Source organism: Lontra canadensis, unplaced genomic scaffold (genome assembly GCF_010015895.1).
Source record: "Lontra canadensis isolate GAN:19392208 unplaced genomic scaffold, GSC_riverotter_1.0 scaffold124, whole genome shotgun sequence".
Lineage (NCBI taxonomy): Eukaryota > Metazoa > Chordata > Mammalia > Carnivora > Mustelidae > Lontra > Lontra canadensis.
The window spans coordinates 838,951-853,039 of NW_022631118.1; the positions used below are offsets into that span (position 1 = coordinate 838,951).

At 41.6% G+C, this 14,089-nt stretch overlaps 1 protein-coding gene across 11 annotated transcripts in view; it reads left to right on the top strand.

Annotated features, from left to right (window-relative positions):
* The window catches only part of SETD5 (SET domain containing 5), an 81,477-nt gene extending 67,864 nt beyond the window's left edge, over window positions 1-13,613 (top strand). For 6 of the 11 annotated variants that reach the window (XM_032841570.1, XM_032841568.1, XM_032841569.1 and 3 more), the window contains 7 exons: window positions 2,028-2,272; window positions 5,275-5,331; window positions 7,237-7,707; window positions 10,319-10,617; window positions 11,482-11,615; window positions 12,150-12,238; window positions 12,625-13,613. In XM_032841570.1, coding sequence (XP_032697461.1) covers window positions 2,028-2,272; window positions 5,275-5,331; window positions 7,237-7,707; window positions 10,319-10,617; window positions 11,482-11,615; window positions 12,150-12,238; window positions 12,625-13,233 — 1,904 coding nt within the window. In that variant the 3' untranslated portion in view covers window positions 13,234-13,613. The remainder of the gene's footprint in view (window positions 1-2,027; window positions 2,273-5,274; window positions 5,332-7,236; window positions 7,708-10,318; window positions 10,618-11,481; window positions 11,616-12,149; window positions 12,239-12,624) is intronic. The other 5 variants (XM_032841576.1, XM_032841578.1, XM_032841572.1 and 2 more) reach the window with 1 other exon arrangement.
* Window positions 13,614-14,089: the final 476 nt, after the last annotated feature.

Sequence of the window (14,089 nt, forward strand, 5' to 3'; positions counted from 1 at the left end):
AAAGTGTTCTAAGGGCACCTGGGTGGCTCAGTGGGTTAAGCCTCTGCCTTTGGCTCAGGTGGTGATCTCGGGGTCCTGGGATCAAGGCCCGCATCGGGCGCTCTGCTCAGTGGGGAGCCTGCTTCCCCCTCTCTCTCTGCCTACCTGTGATCTCTCTCTCTGTCAAATAAATAAATAAAATCTTGAAAAAAAAAATGTGTTCTAAACATGTCATGAATCACATCTTTGTTTTTTTATACCTAAGCATCTTTCAAAGGAGAAAAGTCAGAAAGAAAGCTCTATTTCTGGAAAACAAAAGTATGAATATACTTCAGTCTAGGAAAATAAGAAATTCTCACATATCAGAAAGAAAAAAAGCATGTCCTGTATTTTTGGCATTTATTCTTCTCTCCATTTCCACATCTGCTAGCCTAGTTCAGGCCTCATAACTGTCAACTACTCCATTAACTCCAAATAGTTTCCCATTGTCATCCTAACTGTTACTGTCAGAGTAAATCATCCTGAAGCATAACTCTGATCATGCCTTCTGTCCCAGCACTTGTCCTTGAAGGCATGGGATAAATGCCACTCCTTCCACTTAGCCTTGGGGATATATTTTGACATAATGATTAGGAATGTAAATGAGGGGCGCCTGGGTGGCTCAGCTCTTAAGTCTGCCTTCCACTCAGGTCATGATCCTGGGGTGCTGTGATCGAGCCCCTAGTCGGACTCCTTGCTCAGTAGGGAGCCTGCTTCTTCCTCTTCTCCCTGCTTGTGCTTGCTCACTGTCTTTGTCTGTCTCTCTCAAATAAATAAATAAAATCTTTTTTAAAAAATGGAATGTAAATGAAACTAAATTATCTAGTCTTTATCTCTGCACATCAAATTCCTCATCTTTAAAATGGATTTATGGAGTTCATATTAAATCTGATAATTCACATAAAGCACATAGAGTAGTGCCTGGCATATAATAAGCACTTAAAAGTGTAATTTTTTTTTTAAGATTTTATTTTTAAGTAATCTCTACAATCAATGTGGGGCTTGAACTCAGGACCCTGCGATCAAGAGTTGCAAAGCATAATTATTTTTTACAAATGCACAGCAGTATGATCCTCTATAGAGATTCTTAAATTTACATTATGCATGTTTTATATTATTTATATTAAATGATTTAAATACTATATTAAATAATATATATTAAACATACTTTTTCTCATCTTCACAAATTTGTAAATCCCCTGAAGTAGACTATAGGGTGACCTCCCCTTACATACCTGATTCAGTGGTTTCCATATAGTAGATATTAAGTAAATAAATATTTTTAGCTGTAAATGAATAAACGTAGATTATTTTCCCCTGAGAAAGTGAGATAGGTGCTTTGACCCGAGTGGTCATTAAAATATATAGGGTAGTAGTTTCCTTTATAAGTGGACCCAAGAAATAAAAGAAGTGTAGGATATTCCAATCAGAAAAAGAGTACCAGCCTCATTTTTGAAAATGGTTGGGAGAAATTTTTGTAAAAATCATTTCCTACTTTGAAGCACTCTAAAATTAGGGGCCAGATATATAGGTCAGGTAGTCATTTGTAACTCTTTCCCACTAAAGCAAAAAATTTTCTACCAAAAAATGGTAGAAATATATAAAAGAAGATAAAAAGAGTATGGAGTTAACATTCTAGAAACTTGAGCTGGTCACATGGCAATTAAGTAGAGGGTGATTTTACTAAGTGACAGATTTTTAGAAATTCAATGTAAAAAGTAAAAGAGGTTTATATTTTCCACTGGAAGAGATTAAATTTGTTCCAGAGATCAGTCATTAGAAGTGTCAGATTCATCTGGTGATTCTCTGGGCAGTAGAGAGTTTTGAGAATTACTTATATTTGGCAATTAGAGAGTTCTTTGGCTTTTGGTTTGATTGCAGGGAGATAACATCGGGATGAGGCAGAAAAGGAATTAAGAGCCATTGTGGGCTAGAGATTAATGGCTTTACTACAGAGCCTCCCTTTAAGCTGTGGTTTCAGTCTCTCATCCAAGCTTTGTATTTCACAGACTTGTTGAGCCCATTAAAGAAATGGAAGTCTCGCTATCTGATGGAGCAGAATGTCACCAAGTTACTGCGGCCTCTTTCTCCAGTCACACCACCCCCTCCCAATCCAGGCTCAAAGAGCCCCCCGCTGAACACATCTGGCCCATCTCACCCAGAAGAGGAGTGTCGAAATGGATACAGCCTCATGTTCTCACCAATCACGTCTCTTACTACTGCTAGTCGCTGCAATACTCCTCTGCAGTTTGAGGTGATTTGGGTTTGCTTGTTGGGAGTGCTGAATATGAAAATTATCATTTGCCCTTTTCATTTCAAGTATAATGTCATTCCCAATAATTCTTGACCATGTTCCTGCCAGTCTCAGCAAGAGAATGAGAAACCTCAGCTTCGGTGTGACCTGTTACCTGGTAGCCTCTCATCTTCCCCAAAAGTCCCCATACTTTCCCAAAAAGGAATAGTTCTACCATTGATGACATTCATCTGTTTTTGCATGCAATCCGTCAGTCTCCATAACCTTAGTAAGCATGTTACATCTCCATCTTTGTCTTTACTACATACCTTGATTAAAATAGGTCTCTAGCTGCCTAGTAACCACTAATGAAACCAGCTTCAGAGCTCAGATTATACTGATTGACTCTCTTTCTTTCTAGGCCTTTAAATGAGTGAGCTATCTTTCCCTGTTGTTTTGTATTCTTACTGTGTCCTCAGTGAATGGAGATTTAGAAAGTTTGGGGTATGGTTTGTGGCAAATGAGGGGTTTTTTTCCTACTCCAGGTTACTTTCCCTTCTTGTTACAATGTGTTAGGAATGAAAAGTTAGAAAGAGCCTAACAACATGTATTTGTAAGAGACATATTTATTACATTCACTCTCTGGATTAAGTTAGAAATGTGTATTTTAGCTGTTGGAACAGTTAATTCTGATTTACATTCTCTTGTTCATGTGTGGATGACAATAGGTTTACTGAATAGAATCCTTGTGTATAAAAAAAAAATCTATTGCATGCTGCTTTGATTTGAAATTCATTCAACAGTCTCTTCCTTCTTCTTAAAATTGTTCTGATCACCAAACAACTTAGCTCTGCCCCTAGCTTATAATTTCTCTAGATGTCTTCTTTGATAAAGGTGAATGCTTTAACCAATGCCTGCCTACCTGTTCACCCCTTATGAAAGCATAGGGATTAAAAGTACCCATCCTTTTGAATGGCCAACTCAGAAGGAGGTAGCTAGCAACCTTGAAAGCAGGAAACAGCTATGTTCTGTACCTGAATAGACTGTATTAATTTCTTTGGGAGCAAACTTCTTTGGCAAGGGGATGGTGGGGAAGCAGAGGGAACCTTCCTGGTTACATTTGATTTATAGAGAAGTTACTCTTTACCAAATTCGCTGTGACATTCTTATTAGCCATACAGTAAAGCTCCTGATGCAGGCCTTACTAACTTTACTTTATCTAATTGCCTTGATTTTTCAGTTAGCAAGTAGAATTTAATAGTAAAATTTCATAAGAGACTGTTCACCCTGGAGGGCAGCAAATTGTAAGCATAAGATTTCATACTTTATCATTTCAGGTTTTATTATAATTAAAAAGGTGAAATTACAGAAATCAGAAGGTACATCACCTTCCAAGACCGTTAAGTTGAGCATTCAGTGCATTTCCTAATCCCATGTAGTATTTTAGATAACTGAAACACTGTGCAAGGGTAAGGTATTCTATTTATTTATTTATTTATTTTATTTTACAAATCAAAGATCAGTTTAGTGATGCATAGTCTAAGCATAATGTTAGAATACTGGGAATAAAAGTATTATATTAAATAATTCATCCCTTCAAAAAGTCTAATGCCTATTTTCACTGTTTCAGTCTCACGATTTAACTAAGGAAATTTAATCTTTCTTGTCAATAAAACAGACTTCACCATCCTGACCATCTTTATCACCATTTTAACTGCCATGCTCTTTCCTGTATTCTAGTATAGGAAGCCTTATTTCCATCCAAGACTATGACACAGAGAAATACCAAAAAGGTGTAACAGGTAAAGCTCAGTTTGGTTGGGGAAGAATCTTTTTTAAAGGAAAAAAAAATCATCCCAGTGAAAAATGTCCCCAGTGCTAAGAGAAAGAGCGGAGAAGACATGTAGTAGAAGAGAACAATATCGTTAGGGAGGGGGAAGCATTAAAAAAAGGAATAAAAAGCAACTTTGAGAGGGCTAGCTTAATTAACCTCTCCTTTCCACCAGAATAACCTTTCCCTTCTCTTCCTCGCCCAGTATCTACACACTACCCAGCCCACCAAATAAAATTAACAGCCTCATTTCACCTCCCATGGAATGGATCTGCCACCCGGGTCTCCAACATTAGGAACCCTCCCCTTCCTTTACCCCTAGTACTCTGAATCCTTGTCACAACCACCACCATCTTTCTGTCCACTTTTTACCATTCAGATCCTCCATCAGAGTTCACTGGCCAGTTCCTGTTTGAGTGCTCTGGGAGTGCTGCATCAGGTGAAAGCTCTAAGGGGAAGCCTGTTTAAAATGCAGGGACTTGAAATGTTCCCATCTGCTTCCCCCCACACTCTGTTCCCAAAAGTACAGGAATTTTCATATCAGAGAACATTGGTAGGCAGGGGTGTTCAGATCCAGTTAGATTATGCTGTGAACCGTCTAGCCTATGAGCTGGATTGCATTCTGTGTCCTATAACTGTTAGGCAGGAGAGCTGGCCATCTCCCTAGCCCTGTCAGCCCCAGCATGCCCAACACTTTCCCTCGACACCGGTGGCAGGCCTGAACCACACAGGAGAATGAAGAAATATGTTTCAGAAGGAGGTGTGGGATAAAAGAAAAAGATTTCCCTATGGAGGAATAAGTGGTAGGGTGCCCATCAGTAATAAATACTATAAGCTAATCAACTGTCATCAGATGTAGAACAGAATTTCAAATGAAATTATAGTATACAATTTCACCAATCTAAATTTTTTCTGTTATCTGCTGAGGATGTTTACTTATAGCATGAAACATTATAAACAGTTTATCCCTAAATGTTTTCAAGGACACCAAGGAAGCATTTTTAACCAGATGTTCTGTCCATTGAGATGAATTCTGCAGTTAAACATTTCCCCTGTGCATTTTTTCCCTCCCCTTGCCCCCACCACAAAAACTTGTGGCTAACCATCTATGCTTGCTTTTATTTTTTTGTTTGTTTTGTTCTGCTTCTTGACTTCAGATAGATGAATAACAAGATGCTTTTCCCTCCTCTAGAACATATCCTCCCCTGAGAGTTCCCCTGCGAATAGGCCTGAGTCCCTGTCACCCGAGGTAGTTATCACACCATCTCAATCACACTTGGAGGCTGAGAGTGAGTGTGCATGAGTGTGTGGGAGGGCTGGGGGGACTGAGTGGATGGGATGCAGTAGGCTGGAGAGCAACCAGTCACTGTAAGTTGAGTAAATCTTCCCATGTATGACTGGATCACTCAGAACTTTCAATGTAGATGGAGGAAAATGAAGGGGGTGTGTGTGTGTGTGTGTGTGTGTGTGTGTGTGTGTGTGTGTGTTGGGGTTTGTTGTTTGGGGGAGGGGGTGGCTGAAGCGTTCTTTTAAAGAATAGAATCTGGAAGTCAAGTTGAAAGCAAGCTGAAGATGTGGGAGCCTTGGCAAAGAAAGTAACAAATAAGGTGTGTTTGTTAAATAAAGTTGAAATCAAAAGTTGGTAGGAGTTATCTTTTGATATTTATTATCTTGGGCTGATAAAGGAGCATTTGATTCTAGAAAAGTTAGGCAGTGATTTATGTCTTGTTTCAAGGTTTAATCTGACAGCTCTGTTTAACGGGATGTTTTGGGCTTTGGTTGATAGATTGAACAGCTTCTTTAGAAAGAGAGTCCTGCCTCTCTGCCCTTTCCATTTTCTTTATATCTCTTTACTGGGTATGCAAGGAAACTAAGTCAGCACATGGCTTCTGTCACACAGGCCTTTCTTCTATAGTAGTGGAGATGTGGTGGCATACAAGTAGTATCTCTTAGGATATCCAGTTGAGTGTTTTTCTTAGGCACCCTACTGCTGTGGAGATGTTAAATTCAGATTTTAGTGCTAGGGTTTTTTAACTGTTCAAATACTTGGACAAATCTAGTAATGATTAACTCTGTGAATCCACATGGAACCTTTTTCCTCTTGAAGTGAAAGCTGTAGTCTTTCATAACCTTTCAGAAATTAAATGAACTGTTAACTCTACCCCTTTCCAGTTAAAAATGTAGTGCTAAACTTGGTGATAGTTGATAAAATTCTGAGTCAGAATTTTATAGATCAATGTGATCTATGTGAATCTGATAAAGGTTGTCTTCTAGTATACTAAAGGTTTTCTGGGTGTTTTCTACTCTTGTAAGGATATCATGGTGTGACATCTGGATTTTTGGTACCGTTCTTTCTAAAGAGTAATAGTTGACCTAGTGATGGAAAATCTTGGTGTTGGGAGGTAATGATACCAAAGGGTAGATACGGTTTATCTTTGATACAATTCAGCATTTTGGGTGCTCTGCATTGGTGGGCATTAGTGGTCTCGCAGTATGTGGACATACATCAGAGGGTAAAGAATTGAGTGGCCAGAAAATTTTATGAGAAGCACACATACTTAATAGTGAAAGTGAGTGAAGAACTGGTTGGTTGATGTCTTTAAATAACACCATTCTCCTCTACTAAACCAGTAACTTAAATACTTGACTTTCTACTTACTGCTTTCTTTCCCTTTTCCCCTCCTCCCACTTTCCATCAGTATTAAATACAAATGAGTAACACCAGAAGCCAGTTGTTATCTTAAGACACCAGTCTCACCCCTGTAGCATACATGGGCCTCAGGTAAATCCCTGATTATACTTCCAGTCCCTTAATGTAGTTCAGGGTGACTCGGCAAACCTGATGAAAGGCTAAGCAGGCAAAATAGTCACATTTGGCCAATTGTTTAATTCTGATTTTCCCAGGCTTCTCATCCAGAAAACTTTAAAGCAATTTGTGAAAGGCCGGCATTCTCTAATAATCTGGCCTGTATATACCTTTGCTCCATGGGCCTTTTACAGATGTTAATGGCTTTCTTTCTTGTACTCCCATCCTTCTTACCCCATCCCTCTTACCTTTCACCTGTGCCCCTCTCACTTCCCTTCCTTTCTGTCCTTTGACTTTTTCCTTCCCCCGCCGCCTCCTCCATGTCTCTGTTGATTTTTATTCTTTCAGCTTTGTCACCGGAAAGACCTGGACTTGACAAAAGTAGGCTACCTTGACTCCAACACTAACAGCTGTGCTGACAGACCTTCCCTGATCAACTCAGGTCCTTCTGACCTGGCTCCTCATCCCTCTGTCGGGCCCCCCTCTGAGACTGGCTTTCCAAGCAGGAGTGGAGATGGACATCAGACCCTTGCAAGGAACTCGGACCAGGCATTTCGGACAGAGTTTAACTTAATGTATGCCTACTCCCCATTGAACGCTATGCCTCGAGCAGATGGACTGTATCGAGGGTCTCCCCTAGTAGGGGATAGGAAGCCTTTACATTTGGACGGGGGATATTGTTCCCCTGCAGAAGGGTTTCCCAGCAGATACGAACATGGTTTTATGAAAGACCTCTCTCGTGGATCCATGTCACCTGGTGGTGAAAGGGCTTGTGAAGGAGTCCCATCTGCCCCCCAGAACCCACCACAGAGGAAAAAGGTAAGTGTTTTACCTTATATAGGCCCTTTTGAAGAACAGTATCTAACCAATTCAGTAGATACTTACTGAGTTAACCGCCATGTGCTTAGCACCATTCTCCATGTGAGGAAAAGAAAGTCATGAGACATGATCTCTGCCATGTCCAGTGAAAGACAAGACTGTTTTGTTTTAAAGATTTTTTTTATTTATTTGAGAGATGGGGGTGGAGGACCATGAGAAGGGGGAGGAACAGGGAGAGGAAGAAGCAGATTCCCCACTGAGGAGGGAGCCAGACACGGGACTCAAGCTGAAGGCAGATACTTGACCAGCTGAGCAATCCAGGCGCTGCTGTTTTGTTTTGTTTTGTTTTTAAGAAAGACTGTTTTAATACAATTTGATGAGTGTTACAAATATTCAACAAATTTAAATGCCTGCCATGTATGTGCTGTGCACCTGCTATATGCAACCAAAGGATAGAAAAATGGAAAAGAATAATGCTTATTACGTGTATTATTTAGCACTTCTCATGTGTTAAGCTTTTTCTTATGCATTATATCCTCACAGTAATCCCGTAAGATGGGTAATTTCCCATTTTGCAGATGAGGAAACTAAGGCAGGTTGAGTGACTTGCCCATGGTCACATAGCTAGTAAATGGAAGAGCCAGGACACTGCCCAGCTCTGTCTGATTCCAGATTTCATGCTCTTATTGCCAATATGTTATATATTGCTTCTTAAATTCTGGCCTAATGGAGCTTAAAGCAAGTGAGACTGAGGTAAGCAGATACTTGTATTATTAAGTAATTACAGTGGCAGTGGATGCTTCAAAGGAATTATTCAGATATAGTAAGAACACCTTAGCCACAACCTAGTCTAGTCATATATGTGGAGGGTACATTGAGAACAAACAAGAGGCTCCTAGCTAGTTTGAGAGGTGGTGGAGTGAGAGACGACAGGTCACTCACTGATTTAGCTGATCTCATATGGTAAGTGGAAACAGTCTGCCAACAAATAAGGGTAAGGATGTTACAGAAGGGAAAGCAGAACTTGTAGCTGTGTGACACTCCATTGATTGGGCAGCAGGGATGCAGTGTGGTTGCAAACAGTTGAATGCTGCTCGAGTGAAAGGTAGGGAGAGTATGGAAAGAGATGGTAGAACAGGGACAGGCCATAGACTGCTGGCTAACAGGTTGGGACTTTAACTTGTAAGTAATGCCTGTTCAAGAAATTACAAAGCCCAAAATGTGCTTTTTAGGTCAGTGGATTTAAACTAGGGGCATTTGAAAATGCATGGGGATATTTTGGGTTGCCACGGGAACTTCCATTTATTGTGCCAGGCTAGAGATGTTAAATGTTCTGTGTGTGACAGTCTCACACAATTGCAGGATATCTATAGTAGTTTCATTGAAATGTAACCTAGTGACTTTTGGTATTTGCATTTCAATGAAATACATTACCAGAATTTATTAATATGAATTCTTTTCCAAGATTGTATATGGAAAAACAAATACAGAAGATGGTAGTACTTTGCATTTTGGTTATATTTTACGTTTGAGCAGAGAAATGAGAGCCCTGAGTAGAAGGCAGAAACACTGGCAGATAATTTGGAGTTAGATACCAGTGGGTTTAGAAGACGATTGTATGAACAGCATTGACCATCAGGAGCAAAAATTAAAATGTTCTTGGATTTCTGGTTTCATTTATTATGTACAACAGTGATTGAAATCATAATTTGTTATTTGAGAATTGTTGAGCACCTGCTGCCAGTCAGGTTCTGTGCTGGATTCTAAAGATGGAAAGCCAGAAAAATTTGATCTTTGCCCTCATAGACCATATAGTTTAGTGGAGGAAAAATCAAGACACAGGTTGACAGCCAGTGTGGGCAGTGTGTTGTAACAGCAAAGAGGAAGTGTGCTGGGCGGGCCAGGGAGGAAGGCCTTGTTTTGGCAATCAAGAGAGAATGAGGCAGAGTTGGGGAAAAGTTTCCAAGTGTACATTTCCCAGGCTAGCTTGCTATAGTATAAACTGCAAATCATTCTTTGTCTTTCTACACTAGTTGCCTATGTGTAAGACAAACAGTAATAAATCCCTGCATGTATCTTGAAAAATTGAACGCCTTTAAGAACCCTGAACTGTTGGCTTTTCCTTTTGTTTTCCCCCCCGCTTTTAAAAAAAAAAATAAAATAAATAAAATAAAAAACTTACTATGGGGATTCTTAGGGATTGGGAAAGAACTGTTTAGATCACCTGGAAGGCTTTTTCAAACTACACAGCTCCCAGCCCCCCTTTTCCTTTTTTAGGTGTTACCATTGTAGCAAACAGCTGATAGCACGTTTCTGTTACTGGGTCACTGTGATCTCAATTATTCGAAGGCATGAAAAAGGTTGAGGTCTGCTGGTGAACACTGTTCTTCAAAAATGTCATTTCCTGGGTATTTTTCTCTCCTTACCAATTTCTGACCGATTTAAGTATGTAGCGTGCTCAGTTCTCTCACATCTGAAGGAAGGGTTGCTATTATTGGTGCCCGCTTTGTTTGCATGGCAGGCCAGTGGTTCATGAGGGTTCCATCTTCTTTCCCTATTGCTAGTGATCCCCTGACGATGTCTGGCTAGAGTTCTGTTTCTTGTTTCCCAGGTATCCCTGCTGGAGTACCGCAAACGGAAACAAGAAGCCAAGGAGAATTCTGCTGGTGGGGGAGGTGACTCTGCACAGAGCAAAAGCAAGTCTGCAGGAGCTGGGCAAGGCAGCAGTAACTCACTTTCTGATACTGGTGCCCATGGTGTGCAGGGATCCTCAACCCGAACCCCATCTTCCCCTCACAAAAAATTCTCCCCATCTCATTCCTCTATGTCCCATATGGAGGCGGTAAGCCCGTCAGATTCCAGAGGCACTTCATCTCACTGCAGACCTCAAGAGAATATCAGCAGTAGGTGGTAAGTTTATGTTTGATGCTGAAATAATTAAATTCAAGAGGGAAGCATACATCTAGAATCATTTCCAATTTTACCTAAAATATATTGGAATATTTGTCTGAGAAAGGCAGCAGCAGTGCCATCCATGCTGTGCAGCTAATTTAATAGCATCAGCCATGACCCCTCCCCCACCCCCTCAGCTTTACAGAAGCAAAGAATTGCCACTAAACCTGCAGAACAACACTTTGGATGCCATATAGTTGTGGACACAGATGAGCTATTTTATTTGCTGGGCACTAACACTGCCTCTTCTGCTTTTTTATTTCATATGAAAGGTAAGTCAGGAGTTCAGCTCAGTGCCACTGAAATTACAACAGAAGATTCAGTTGCACACAGATAGCATGTACAGAAAGATAAGACATATTCTGAAAGGTCTTGTCTACTTTAGGGGAGACCACGTAGATACCACTGTAAGTAAATAAATAATAAATAGTAGCAGGTATTGAGCATCAAATGGGAGATGTAGAGAATGAGGCTGTTCAGGGATCTTGAACTGAAGCAATGAAGTTTGGGAAAGAAAAGACCTGACTCAAATGAGTAATGTTTATTAATCTATAGAGCATTTATTAAACTACTACTGTGTGCCAGGCACATGACTTCACAGAAGAGAAAAATTTCACATTTCACAATAGAGGTCAAATGTAGACATCTTTAAATTCCTTTTTTCTGTAATTTAAGGCAGAGAAAGAAATTCCTGTTTTAAACTGGTCCTGAAGAGGATGTTGTAAGAGAATGTATTATACAGCCTTTGTGAGAGCTTCATTTGTTCCAGACTCTTGACTCTGAAGTCCTGTGACATAAACTTGCACTCTGTTCTCTTTACAGGATGGTTCCCACATCAGTAGAACGACTCCGAGAAGGAGGGAGCATCCCCAAGGTCCTCCGAAGCAGTGTGCGGGTGGCCCAAAAAGGAGAGCCTTCTCCCACTTGGGAGAGTAACGTCACAGAGAAAGACTCAGGTGAGCCCATGGCCTTCTGCTGCCAGCCATGTTTAGGGACACACAAGCCAGCCTCTACACAATGCTCACTAAATGCTGGACTGAAGTGAGTCAGTTTCTTATGCAGTGAGGCTCCACTGGAAAGAAGGTTCCAGGTCAGTCTTGCTTCCATTCTTCTGGGCTCCCAACATTCTTAAGATCTTGCATCCATCTAGTGTTGTCTTTCTTTCTCTCTCCCGCCCCCGCCCCCCACCCACCTCTGTTTTTTCCCAAGAGATACCTTTCTGTAACTCTTCTCTGCAAAGGCCTAGAAATCCATTTTGATGAAGGATGAAGAGAAAGAAGGAGACAGGAATCAGATCAGGCATTTAAAATATCACCCATAATTAACCACTCCTTTTGCCCGTCTGGCATGCTGCATTCACTTTTTTTGTTAAAAAGAAAGTAGCACGGATTGATGATACCATTGGTGATTTGAATGAACAATGGTTATTTCTCACTTAATTCTAGGAATTCTAGGAAGCCAAGTTAATAGAATTTTCTATTATCTTCCAGACCCTGCAGATGGAGAAGGCCCAGAGACACTGAGCTCAGCACTCTCAAAAGGAGCAGCCGTTTACAGCCCTTCCAGATACAGCTACCAGGTGAGACGAGAAATTGCTCATCTCTGGGCATAGGAGTATATTCTGGGTTCCAATATTTTGTGATCCTGGCCATCCTTTGCAGTTGAGATGCCGTCTTTGCATATAGTTTCAGCAGCCTTGGAAATAAGTCATCATCTGCTCACCTTCAGGTAATAAATCATGCCAGAAAAATAAATAAAATGATCAGAGACAGCCATTTTACTGTCTTTGGTATACGTAAAAGAACAAATGGTTAAGAAGATGAAGAAGGTGAAGAAGGAGGAAAAGAAGAAGGAGAAGAAGAAGGAGAAGAAGAAAAAGTAGGGTGTTCTAAATATTCACAAGCCTAAATGGCTTAAATAGGGACTTTTTCACCTCCTTATGCTTTTCCTCCTGACTCTTTCTAGCTCCTGCAGTGTGATAGTCCACGGACAGAATCACAAAGCCTCCTTCAGCAGAGTTCCTCCCCCTTTAGAGGACATCCCACCCAATCTCCAGGATACAGTTATCGAACTACTGCACTGAGACCTGGAAATCCCCCCTCTCACGGTTCTTCAGAATCTTCCCTCTCTTCTGCGTCCTATTCCAGCCCCGCCCACCCTGTATCCACAGACTCGTTGGCCCCATTTACGGGGACACCAGGGTATTACAGCAGCCAGCCACATTCTGGAAACAGCACTGGCAGCAATCTTCCAAGGAGGAGCTGCCCTTCTAGTGCTGCTAGCCCTACCCCACAGGGCCCCTCAGACTCGCCGACCTCAGACTCGGTCTCCCAGTCCAGCACAGGAACTCTGAGTTCCACCTCCTTCCCTCAGAACTCTAGATCGTCATTGCCATCAGACTTACGGACTATCAGTCTGCCCAGTGCTGGGCAGTCCGCTGCCTACCAGGCCTCCAGGGTATCTGCAGTTTCCAATTCACAGCACTACCCACACCGTGGGAGTGGGGGTGTGCACCAGTACCGACTCCAGCCACTGCAAGGGTCAGGAGTCAAGACTCAGACAGGACTTTCCTAGGGCTTCTGGATTTGGGCAAACAGAACTGAATGAGCCCATAGCTGCTTCCTTCCAGCTGCCTCTGGAACCTAGGCCGAGCATATTGCTGGGGAAGGGGTACAAGGTGCCAGAGGACTGGGTCTGGTCGACAAGAAACGAGACTTGTGGTCGCGACTGGCTCTGGCCTTGGAGAAAGATGTAAATCTTGTCTGAAGCAGAGACTATAAAGAAGTTTCTCCCTGCTGTTAAGGGTACATTGTTGACAAGCAAATGGTGTTCCGGTTAGTAACGGTTCTAAGTGCAATGAGTCGTGTTGAAGCCTCTGTCTCCCGTCCTTGCCTGTAGCCTGTAGTCACTTGTGCAGTGGGGACATCTTTTTACACACACACACACACACACACCCTCCCCCCCCAAAAAAGAAGTTTTCTTTTCAGAGGAAAAAAGCATAAAGAGCCAATCTCAAAGCCCCAAGCCATCTGAGTAGTATTAGGATTTTTATGCACTTAAGAAGAAAGGTAGGTATGGAAATGTTCGCCCTGTGACAACCATTCCAAAAGCAGGTATCTGGCCAAGATGTGTCCACCAAGAATTCTCCCTACCTTTGTCTTAAAATCACTAAGAAATAGGCAGGGATAGCAAAACTTGGAATGTGCTCTGGCTGAGGGGTGCCTGGCTCTCTGAAGAAGAGCTCTTTGTCAACTTCTGATGATTCAGGAGCAGATGATCATAGTAGATTGTCTGAGCCCCCAGCTGTTCCCATCCCCCACCCCAAGCTGTCTCACAGCTCAGTAACCCAGAAAGGAAGTAGGCAAAGCGAAATAAGTGAGATGGGCCAATTGCATTGCTACTTATCAGCTGTTGGCAATAAATTTGATTA